The 12580-nt window shown below is 37.5% G+C and overlaps 2 protein-coding genes across 2 annotated transcripts; one reads left to right on the top strand and one right to left on the bottom strand.

The window, feature by feature from the left end:
* Nucleotides 1–41: 41 nt before the first annotated feature.
* Nucleotides 42–6182, top strand: LOC149042401 (dehydrogenase/reductase SDR family member 7-like). The gene is made up of 8 exons (XM_089212979.1): nt 42–328; nt 663–784; nt 873–978; nt 1743–1835; nt 2909–2958; nt 3896–4012; nt 4697–4862; nt 5615–6182. Exons 1-8 carry the CDS (start codon nt 58–60, stop codon nt 5731–5733), a joined length of 1044 nt encoding a protein of 347 aa, XP_089069105.1. The 5' UTR covers nt 42–57; the 3' UTR covers nt 5734–6182.
* LOC149042400 (retinoschisin-like) lies at nt 5776–11998 on the bottom strand. Its single transcript, XM_089212980.1, has 6 exons — nt 11914–11998; nt 11322–11656; nt 10618–10759; nt 9599–9855; nt 6866–6980; nt 5776–5816 (listed from the first exon to the last, which is right to left on the bottom strand). The coding sequence occupies exons 1-6, from the start codon at nt 11996–11998 to the stop codon at nt 5776–5778; spliced, it is 975 nt and encodes a 324-aa protein (XP_089069106.1).
* Nucleotides 11999–12580: the final 582 nt, after the last annotated feature.

The following is a 12580-nucleotide window of genomic DNA, read 5'->3' as shown; positions in this document are numbered from 1 at the left end:
TAAGAGCAACAGAATGACTTTACCAAAGTAAGTCTCTTGACTAATATCTTATCGAAAATGATAGGTGTCCTCCAGATATGTGTTTTTCTGTTTGTCGTCTTGCACATCTTGAGAATTTATTTTGCCGATTGCGATGCAGTACTACATTTCTACGAGAGATTTGCAAAGCCACCGGATAAAAGACTACGAGGTAGAGTGATTTGGATTACTGGTGCATCGAGCGGAATCGGCGAACATTTAGCGTACAAGCTAACTGAATTTGGCTGCAAACTGGTGCTATCAGCGAGGAGAAAAGACGAATTAGACAGAGTGAAAAATCAGTGCTTGAGTAAGTTTTGCTCCAAGTTATTTTAGTTTTTAAAACTTCATTCTACACGAGGTGGGGGAAAGTAGTCGCGTAGTGGGACGGGAGCTTAAGAATCTTTTTACTTCAATTAATTTCTCAAAACAGTTTCAAAAAACTTTTAAACCAAAAGAAGGCGACTCACTTACATGTCATTGAATATGTTTATTGTGTTATGCCTCGATCTTCAAAACCTCCCGACACATGTAAATGAGGTGGACCAAAGTGGCAGGGTATTCTGCAGTTGCTCCAAAAAATAATTGAAGTTCAACTATATATTACAACTATATATAATAGTCTTTGTTTTCTTGCCACATAGGCTTGGCAGGAAAGCTTTTTCCATTAACATTTGAGGAAGATTTTCTTGTTGTGCCATTGGACATTACAAATTTCGCTTCGCACGAAGACTGCGTTACCAAAGCTCTTCAACAGTTTGGCAAGGTCATGATCTCTGCTTTGATGTGTTCTGCTGTAGATTTCAATGATATTCGACCCAAAGCGTTCATGTACTATGTATTCTTAATTGCAGATTGATTTTCTAGTGAATAATGCAGGAATTTTACAGATGGGTTCATCAGTGGATAGTGATCTTGATGTAGATATTACAGTCTTGAACACAAATGTACTAGCAGGGCGTGAAATTAACTTTTTTTTTCTGATAGCCACTTGGCTCCTAAATTCTTCAAAGTGGTAGCCAATTCAAAAAAGTTGGTCGCCATTTTCAAAGACAAACAAAATCTTTCTTTACGCTGTCAGCGTTCTAGATAGACCCTCCAAAATTACGTTAGGGAAAAGATTCTTTAATGTGCTACAAAGTGGACACTAGGATGGATGATATACAACGTTCAGGCTCATCTAAATCCAAGATGGCGTCTAGTCATCGATCGAGATGCACGTGCTACGTTTTGGAAACAAACTTAACGAGGAAGATTGCCGCGGATTTATCTTTGCAAGTCTTTTTAATTCTCTATATCTCTTTGTAAGGTTATGTTGAAACGTTCTAGTCGCCAATTTGGCGACTAACTTTCAGGATTTGGTCGCCAAAGTGAAAAATTTAGTCGCATTGGCGCCTGTATTAGCACAGGCGGCCCAAGCTCACGTCTCGAGAAAGCCAACGATGAATTCATGAACGCGTCACGCGTTGTGTGACTCGGTATTAAGTTACGGGAGGAACCGTTGAAAATTTGAACACGTTATAAGGAATAGTATGGGGAACGAAATATGGTCGATTTACAACGATAAATATTTCGAAATATGAATATTTTGCATGTAAAATCAATAAAAACTTACTCATGCCCCGTGTATCCGTCGTAGTTTCTGGCGATTTCTACCGTTTTAAGCTTGCTTTACCACCACTGTTATCCCTGTCTAAAGACAGGCAATTTCACGCCCTGACTAGGGACAATTTCTCTTACCAAAGCTGTTCTGCTTCACATGATTGGAGAAGGAAATGGTCAAATTGTTGTAATAAGTAGTGCCTTTGGGAAATGTGGTAAGTTTAATATCTCACTCAAGAGAGGGGCAAAGAGGAGGGGGGGGGGGTGGGTGGGAGTAAAATAAACATCATGCTGAAAATTCTGCATTACAAAATAAATGTAATGAAGGATTTAATATATCATTCTGAAGGGAGGGAAGGGAGAGAGGGTACTTTTCATGAGAAAAGAGCAACCACACATGCTGAAAATTTTGCATTAAAGCATTAATGCAGGCTTTACCTTTTCTCAGTCCTCATATGATACCACCTTGAGCACAGATACACATTTTGAGTCTAGAATGGGTGGAGTTCATGGAAAATTTATACATATTTTTCCTTATGTGCCTAGATCATCAACAAGGGTTTTAACTCTCAGCTCAAATTTGTAATTCTTCTTATTGTCAACCATATGATTCTTATAATGTTAGTTCAGAGAATTTAGTATTGGATTAACTAATTATCAGCACTTATCTGGTTGATATTGTGTTGATATTGTAAGGAGAAATTCTGTCTTGGTCACTTATGGGAGTTAAAGGGTTAAATTTTAACATAAAAGTTGAAAGATTGCATGTGTTTATCCAGAAAAGTGAATTCCCTGAGTAAGCAAAACAAAATTTAAGGATTTGCACTCCAAAGGGAAACAGAAAATTTTGTAGTCCTATGAGAATATCTCTGCAAGCAAAAATTTTTTATTGAAGAACAGAGAACACATAGCACATGTAACTTTGTTTGACGCATGGCTAAGATCACTTTTTACTTTTGGGCTTTGAGGTCCCTTTTGACTCAGTTTGTGTTTTATGTAGTTGACAGTTGTTTTAAGCCATCCCATTTTACTGGAAAATAATTCCCTGAACCTGTCAGTTGTTGAGTAGAGAAATCATGAATATCTAATGAACTTCATCTTCCCTGTATGCACTACATGTATAAGTTGCAGGCCAAGCCTTTCACCCTTTTAAGTATAAGATACATGCCATTTCTAGTATGTTATCTTATTTGCACAAGGTACTATCATGGTAACACATTTTTCTTTTTATATTTGATGAATGCCTCAAGACAAGCATGATATTAATTAGCTGGTATTCATTTTGAAGCAGCAGGACGTAATACAGCTGTGTATGCAGCTTCCAAACATGCTCTTCAGGTGATTGACTAGAACTGACATATTGCACTCTTTCTGTTACTGATTATATGATATGTATTACCAAATACACTAAAGCATTACAGGCAGGTATTGTGTCCACTTTTCATGACTTCTTAAAGAAATATTTAATATGTCTTTGGACATATTCTGATTCGAAGCACTCTGAGTTTGAATCATTCCTATCTTCCATTCAGTACAAAAAAATAAATAAATAAATAAATAAATAAAAAAAAAGATTGGAAGGTCAACCATGTAATAAGAATTACACTTGGGACAGACTAACAAGTTTTTCCAGGACTTCTGGAAAGTGAATGAAGGTTAACCCTAGAAGTGATTAACATGAAACTTCTCCTTGTGTTATCCATACATTATTCAGCAAACAGGTAAAGAGAATATTTGAACTTATCAGGTAGAAGCTGCTATCTTGATCTAGCACCAAGTTCTCATAACTAATTTACAAGGAAATGTGTAGCAGCTAGAGGGGAGAATTAACAATCAGATCTTGGAAGTTAAAGGGTACTAGACAAACAATGGTGAGCTAACATTATAAGCTCGCCATCATTTATCTCGCTGGCCATGTTTAATCTTTACTCCCCACCCCCACCCCTCTCCTTATTTTTGACCATCGACCACCCCCCTGGTACAAATTTCTTTCTCTCCCCAGCCTTCCACTGCCATTAAAATCAAAGTTGGAGACTATAATTTTTGTTAAGAAATTACAGAGCACTTGCTTGCCAAAATCACACCTGCTCTACAGGCTAAATTTTTGTGAATTAATGATTTGGGGCTGAATTGTTTTTACTTCGGGGGGCAAACTTGTATAGGTTGTAGGGGTAAACTTCCTGTAGGGAAAAATCTCCAGTTACTCTTTTAAAGCTTAAAAATTTGAACAAAATTGCTGTCCAGTATGTAATAAATATACTTGTATCATTTACAGGGTTATTTCAATACTTTGCATATAGAAGTCCATGAAAAGAATGTTGGTGTCACAACGATATGCCCTGGCCTAGTGTATTCAAACATTTTAAAAAATGCATATCGAGAGAATATTGAGGTATGTTAATGATATCCACCTTTCATACTATTATTTACTATATAAAATAAAAGCATGGTTGAACCAAATCAAGGGGAAATGTTGTTTTAATATGCACATTTAAAATCTCCTTCATAGCTGACTCATTCCTTCCCCCTCCTTAAGGTTAGGATTAGGTGCCTCTCAACCAATCAGATGCAAAACTTAAATCAACCCCAACTTGGTAACTTGCACTTTCCCACACTTCAAGGAGATTGCTTGTGTTACTCTGAGTTCTCATTGGGTAATGGTGATGTTAACCCATTAAGCCCCAATAGTGACCAGCATCTAATTTCTCCCAACAATATCACTACCTGATCAATTGTATAGATCATGAGAATAAATGAAATGATCACCAAAGATGGATCGTCTTGAAGTTTGAACAAATTCTCTCAATCAGTAAAATAAAAAACATAGAGAGAACAGTGACAAGAATATACATGTTGATATGGGATCTTAATTAAAGGGTTAACCTGTGTTCTGATTGGTTGTTGTGATTCATTTGGTTTTGGTTTTGAGATACTCAATTGAAAAACTCTAGCAAAAGATGATTAAGCTAAGACATCAAATCTTCTAAGTTTTCTTTATTCCACAGGACATCTCAGGACATCTCTCTCTTGCACAATTGTATGACTTTAAAAAAAAAACTTTTTGTTCACTTTACAGACTCACAGGGATCAAGTCTTTCCTGTGACAACCATCAAAACAGAACGATGCGTGCATCTGACTATTATTGCCATGGCAAATGCTTTGAATGAAGTGTGGATTGCTATTCCAAAACGAATAATAGAATTGTATCTTTCACAGTATCTACAACTTGTCAGGAATTGGTAAGGTAATTTATAAGCTATGGCAGTTGTAATACATCTGTTTTGCCTCTCCTGTCTCCCAGTACACTATGGTATTGGTGGAAAATGTAATTATACATCCTCCAATCAGGTCTACGTGGCTTCAGCCATTCAGCGAAATGTGGAGGTTTACCACGGAAAGAGGATTCCTCTTGAGTCCAAATGGCAGCTCATTGCTCCTACAAGGCCAAATTTTCAATCACTGCGCTTGCCGTAAAAACTGACTCAAACGAAATTTTCCTTGCAGAAATTGTTTTGGTCATAGGAGCACCCTTCGAAAAGCCACATTCTGGGTGAACTAGGCGCACTCTACTATGTCTCTTTGAATTTGAGACTCAGTACGACTTCAATAGCTGCGTATTCCGTTGAGCGAGCTAATAAGGATCGAATGAAACTGTGCTTACGTTGAGCGCGTTAGGATAAGAGCTTCTGAAATTTTTCGTTGTTCAAAGAACATTCTCTTTGAAAATTTTGATAAGAATTTATGAAATTTGCTGAAAATAAATAGGCGAAAGAGTCATGAAAAGTGGTTCTTTTTTTTCTTAAATATTGTTACTTGATTGAATATTATTTTCTTCCGTAACGGAAGGAAACAATTTTTTGCCTAATCAAGTTACGGGCATGCCATGGAGAGAACAGGTAAAATCAGTGGGTGGGCTTAATACCAGAGACAATCAGAAGGACTTTTCATGCCTGTGTGTTTGTCTGATAGACGTCATGACAGTTAGTTAGCTTGGGGTGAAAAAGATAAGATCAATTGCTATATATAGGTGGAATCAGATAAATGCAGATGGGTGGAATCAAATCACCATGAGAGAGCACACTGTTCTTTGCAGTGGGAAATGGCTTTCATAGTACAAGCTTTAAAGGCATCTGAGCACTTTTCAGTCACTGCATTTATATGAAGCCCATTGCTCTGATGTTCGCTTCGCCATTATCTGGTGAGGAAAAATTTCCACACTTGATACTATCGTTCGGAAAACAGTTAATACAAGATCTGATTCTAGAATCGCATGAGAAGCAGTCATCTTCGTTGTCAGCGACCATGAAATTCTTGCTTGAGCATTTCTCCTATAAGCATTCAGCACTGAATCCTTCCTTACCACAGTAACACTACAAAGATGCTTGTAAACCAATAAGCGACTTTCACGAGTCACGACCTGGTAAATAGAGTCGGTCTGCTTGATGGTGACAATGAACTTGAGCTGTGGGTCGATCTATATACCAAGACAGATCTTTGAGAAGGAAGTGTTCAAGAATTGTCTCATTTTCATCAGTCCAATGCTTTGAGTGATAATCAAGGGTGGTCTGTCAAGGAATTAAAGATTCCGAAACTCATATCTTTTACCTGATTGAGTTATGATTAGGATATATTTCATAAGCACTGAATATATGGTACAAAACGATACTGTAAAGCGGCGGAATGAGTGCGCATGCTCGGCGAATATGGCGCGTTCAGGGAGCGTTTTGTGACTCTAGCGTGAATGACTTTCGTTGATGAACGAACAGAAAATCGTTTCACACTTTTTTGGACAGTAATTAATGTGAAACAAGGAAACAATTGATGGAGGTTGCTCTTATGGAAAGGTCTGAAAGTTAGGAAGCATTTTTTAAATTAAAGGTCATCGTAAGAAGTTTTAAATTTAGCCAGACAGCAAAGGCAATAGCAGTCACTACGAAATTCGTTACCGTGTTACGGATGCTCTACTTAGTCCATAAATTCACATCTGTGACAGCAAATTTTTTTTCTGTTGAGTGATATGTGACGGGGAAGTTTCCAAGGATGTTATCTGTTTTGCAAAATGAAAGCAAACAATGGAAATTTTTAAAATGCCGCCATTTTTCCGCAATACTGTTACTGAAGAAATACTGTCGTTTCCATTCCTTTGCACACCTAAAATTTCTCGCGCGTTACAAGCATGCTCACTTATTTCGCCACTGTGTCGAACAAAACTGAGTCTTGTGTAGCATACGCAGTACGCCTCACCTCTTTCGCAGTTTTCTCCCCAAGAACCATCTTGATACACACAGAGGTATTTTTTATATGTAAATCCCCTCAGGCACGTCCCATTAAACATGCAAGGATCACTGGAACAAGGGCTCTGATAGGTACAAAAAAGGTTAAGGATAAATTATCTTAAGCTCTTTTTAAAACCGATGATGGGAAAAAAAGTTACATCACAACCCCTCCACCTAGATGGTTTCATTGATTACTTGAAGTACCAGCGTGAGCTATCTTCTAAAATTAACTCTTGTTACCCTGTTGATAAATCAATCCAGATGCTTTCAAAACGATTAAAACTTAACGCTGATGACCATCCATGTAATTTCAGTTAACAAAGGAAAAAAGGGGGGTCTAAGCTTTTCACCAAAGTGTGAGGACTGAAGTTGGTACATTTTTGGGATCGAACTACATTTGTGTACGTAACTTGGCAGCAGAGTATCAACATCCAATATAAGAGCCACTTGGCGTCTGCTTAATGAGGTCCTAAACAGCAAGAAATTGAGACCTAAACCCAACTCTGTGTTTAAGGTTGATGATCAAGATATTTCTGACCCAATGGAGATTGCTAATCGATTTTGTCATTACTTCAGCAATATTGGACCAAACCTCGCTAAACGAATTCAATCTACGACCTCGTATAAGAATTTTCTTCCTGGTCATTTCCCTCAGTCAATGTTCCTAAATTTAGCAACTCAGGAGGAGATTATAGATATCGCATCTACGTTTCCGGCGGGAAAATCGGCTGGGTATGACAATATCCCTATGTCTATCATAAAGCGATCTATATGCAGCGTTTCCTCTCCATTAACACACATTGTAAATCTCTCCATTACTCATGGTATCGTTCCGGATGAATTGAAAATTGCTCGTGTCATACCTATTTTTAAATCAGGTGACAAAGCTCTCTTCAGCAACTACAGACCTATTTCTGTTCTACCGTGCTTTTCAAAGTTTTTGGAACGAATAATTTACAACCGTATTATAAATTATCTCAATGACTCCGATGTCTTATGTGATAATCAATATGGCTTTAGAAAAAATCGCTCTCCCAGCCTTGCGCTTATCGATTTGTGTGACAAAATTTCTTCTGCATTTGATAGAAAAGAACATGCCATTGGAGTATTCCTAGATCTTTCGAAAGCATTCGATACGGTAAATCACGACATTCTTTTTGACAAACTCAATCATTATGGGATCCGTGGTCTGGCACTAGAATGGGTCAAAAGTTATTTTTCTGAGAGGACACAATTTGTCGAATTTAATAACGTTAGATCTGCCCCACAGGGGATTCCCTGTGGGGTGCCTCAAGGTTCTATTCTTGGTCCCTTATTTTTTATCCTGTATGTCAATGATTTGAACAATGCTTCCCTGCTTGATGCAATCTTGTTTGCTGATGATACAAACTTATTTATCTCCCATAACGATCCTGTTTACCTAATTAACACATTAAATAGAGAATTAAAAAAATTGTCAACCTGGTTTGCAGCAAACCGGCTCTCCTTGAATTTAGCCAAGACTAATTTTATGGTATTCAAGCCTTGGCAAAAGAAGCAATCCTTTGAATTTCAAGTTTTCATAAATGAGCAGCCTATTCTTCGTGTTTCTGAGACCATGTTTTTGGGTGTTTTATTAGATGACAATTTGACCTGGAAATCGCATATATCCTTAACAGCAAATAAATTATCCAAATCTATAGGTATTATTCATAAATCTAGGTTTTTTCTCTCTACTCACTCCCTTCGTACTTTATACAATTCTATGATCCTTCCATATTTGTATTATTGCAATTTAGCTTGGGCTGGTACCTATAAGTCAAACCTTCAAAGCATTGTAACCTTACAGAAACGTGCGTTAAGAATAGTAAGCAATTCTACATACATTGCCCATACTAGCCCTATTTTAAAGGAACTTAAACTCTTAAAATTTCATGATATCCATTCGTTTCAATTAGGTACATTTATGTTTTCATTCGAGAACTCTACACTCCCTTCCAAATTCAATAACCTTTTTTTACTGAATAGTCAAATCCACAATTATAATACTAGGAATGCTCAGTCCTTCCGTTTGCCACTGTGCAGAACGAACACCAGGAAGTTTTCAATTTACTTTCAAGGTCCAAACTTTTATAATTCGCTAAATTCTGACATAACTAGTTCTCCCTCCTCCGCTTCTTTTAAAAGAAAGCTTAAGGAATTTCTTCTCTCTAAGTATTAACTTCCGTAAGGCAGTAATTCTTAACTAACTTACTTAATATGTGTGTGCGTGTGTGTGTGTGTACGTGTGCGCGGTCAAAGTTAATTACCATAAGTCCATATTGTAATTCTAATATAAGATTAGTTATTTTAAGTGAGGAAGCCTGAATTGTTATAAGCCTCGTGGTTTCTTTCAGGTTTTCTCGCCATTTATTTTCTGTCATCAATTTTCTTCATTTTTTTTCCATCTGTAAATGTCGTATATGGCAAATAAATATTGTATTGTATTGTAACATGGCTGGCTTTCGGGGTGAAAAGCTCTGTAACTTAATTTGTAACCTTGACCACACCACTAACCTCTTACCCAGGGAGGAAAAACTTCGCCGTTGTTTAAGTTTGCATGCTTTTGTCTCTCTCCGTGATCCAACAAAAGTTTTCGACAAGTGATCCTCTTTCTCAGCTCTGTCATCAGACAATCTGCAGAATTACATGGAGGTATACGTGATTTTTTCGGTAATCTTACCTCAGTACCAGTGTAGGTAAACCCATCTCGTAGTTTCAGGTCTTCAGGATGTCTAACGTGATCAGAATCGCTCAACTGACATAGCACTTGATCGTTTATTGATGGACCGATGTTAAATGATGCGCAGCTATTATCAATTACACACTTTCCTCTACAGGAATGACGCATACCCACGTGCAAAGTAATGTTTTTAATCACGTGACCCACGAGGGCGCGGCCATCTACTGATGGGGTGAATTTCACAGATCGGCAGGAATCTGCAAAGAAGTGGGATAAATAGTGATATAAAGCAACGATAGGAGTAAAAAAAGTGAAAAAATATATGTATAACGAAGTGAATCTGACGAAATCATCAAAGCGCTGTCCTCAATTAGTTACTGATCATGTGAGAAACTAATGATTGTTTAAGACTCAAAAAGTAAACGTACCGGTTGTAAACGTTGTTGTGACAGGAGTTTCGAGCTAAGATGATTTTTGCACTTGGCGAGCATATTTTTTCTATATAAAAAGAGCTGTTTTAGCATGTTAGAAAAAGAAAGCGAGTGCCTCCCAAGCAAGTTGTACAATTCTGACTACTACGTTTTATCAAATGTTCTGTTTGTTTTTCATGTACGACTCCTTTCACATCTTAAACTCTTCAGTCACTTTTTCTATTTCAAGAAGAGTGACATGGATAGCAACAGCACACGATTGAGTTGTGGCCTCCATTACTATACCAAAGGGCATCAGTGCTATGGTGCACAACCAGGAGCAAATAAATTTTCACCAATCCTTTTTTCAAACAGAAGTGCTGCCTCTACCATCCTTTCACTAAATGGAAATAGATGGGAAGGCCGTCGTACAAAAATCAGCAGATGTTCTCCAGAACAAAAAACAAAAAAACATACAAACAAACTAGGGAGCCGTGTCCCTAACGACCACTGGCGCGATTTGTTGTTCGCCTGCTTTCACTTGCCTCCTCTGACTCAGTGGTGTCACGGCAGTAGATTGAATAATTAAAAAGAGCAATTTTCGTTTACCTCTATGACAGCCGTACAGCTCTGCTCTCATTGAAATAAAGCGATTCCAAGCTACCGGTCGGAAACGAATGTAGCGCGCAATGACTTGTGGGTTTAAGACGTTTACCACAACGGTGTCTTTGTCCGTGTTTCCATTAAACTCCTTAATAGGATAAATTAAGAATTAATAATAAGTCATCCCTTGAAATATTTACTGATAGTGGATAAAATTCAAGAATTGGCAGCTTAGACCTGCCAGTTTTAATCAACACTCTCACTCCCAAGATCTGATTGGTGATTCCCCCTAATAGCTGCTATACATTTCCATGTAAATAACAGTTATGACAATTTGGTGTCATATCATGATAAAAACTCATATCTGATAAGTTTGTCTGAGTATTCTCTTGAACTGCTTGATGGATAATGTATGGATATTAAGGAAAGAAGTTAAGTGTTGATCACTTCTGGCTGTTAAGGGGTTAACAAGAGGAATTAACTCTCTTTTCTGAGAGCTTTTCCTCTAGTTAAGCTGTCAAGTACGCTCGGTTCACTCATGCTTCCAACTGATCTTGCTAAGGATATCAAAACCTTGTGTACTCTAGGTACTCTTTCTTTTTAAACACATTTTAAAATTATTTTAATTATTCTGGCGAAAAGACGCATGCACGAACAAATGTATGGAAGTATACGTTCTGAGAACATTTGCATGAAATCTGCAATCCTACTTTATCGGCACTTTGTCCTTCTTCCTTGAAATATTGCAAGCTTCCTTCATCATTACCATACTGCAGTTTGTACTTTGTAACCCACTGATTAAATCCATTCCTTCCCTGCGTTCCTACGTGAGTAACTTTGGTCTGTTGATCTCTTAGATCAATCTGCAGCCACTGTTTATCACCATTTCTCCTCGCTGCCCAGGCTCCTTCTTTTTCGGGGCCTTGTTCATGATGTAGTCTGCCATTTTTGGAGCTAAGACTGCTGTCCCATTGGGAAGAGGCGCTAATTTGACTGTCAGATATTGCACCGTTTTCCATGCCAAGAGGGTACGTGTATTCGCATTCTAAAAGTTTATCCAGTTGTAAAAAAATAAGCACAAATACGTCTTCTAACGACAAAATAAATATCTTACGTTCAGAAAAATCCAGCCCCTGGAAGAACAGGTGCTTAATTAACATCTTCAGATACAAATACTTAAGATATTGAAGGGAAAGGTTGTCTATCCTCTCAAAACCTCGAGAATTTATCGAGTGACCAAGATTGACAATTAAAGCAAATTTAGCACAGAAACTTCGTAGACACTTGCATTAGGTTATTTACCTTCTAAAGCAGTGGTAAAGTGGAAAAGATAACTTCCCCAGAAGAAAAACGATAAGGTGCGAGCTAACTCAAAATGGTGTTTCATTTTCAGCAATGATGCAGGATAATTAATCAGTTCTTTGATCGCAGTACAATCCACCAACCACAGAAAGTTGATAGACGGTGAGAGCCTGTTCATCAAATAACAATAAAGTCAGTTTACTTAGCCGGATAATTAACTTTTCCATTTACTTAACCCGAGGATAAATTATGATATAATATCTACTCTTTAAATTTATTTTTCCCATTTTTTAGAGCGGAGTCACATCCTACTGTTTAAGGTACATAAGTATTCTGAGTTTGGCCAACATCTGCTCCAACCAAATTAACCAATCAGAACGAAGCAATGAAGCCTGAACGTGATGTTATCAAACCCTTTTTTTTTTCAATATCAGAGCTGTGAATTCTCACCTCAGTTTCCTATTTTTAATGGCCTAGAGTTTCTTGTATCCTCTTCCTTAATTTGATAATTCTCACACCAATTCATACTTAAGCAAATACATTGTAAAGCTTTTTCGATTACATAGACAACTGCGTTCCGATTATATTGATTACGTAAGTCAGTTGTTGGCCTGACCTAGTAATAAAGTCTACTGTGGAACCAAAACGCTGTCTTATCCTTGACTTC

Source organism: Pocillopora damicornis, chromosome 7, assembly GCF_964200805.1.
Source record: "Pocillopora damicornis chromosome 7, jaPocDami1.2, whole genome shotgun sequence".
Classification (NCBI taxonomy): Eukaryota; Metazoa; Cnidaria; class Anthozoa; order Scleractinia; family Pocilloporidae; genus Pocillopora; species Pocillopora damicornis.
Note: the sequence above shows the minus strand (reverse complement) of the source record. Positions and strands in the feature narration are given on the sequence as shown.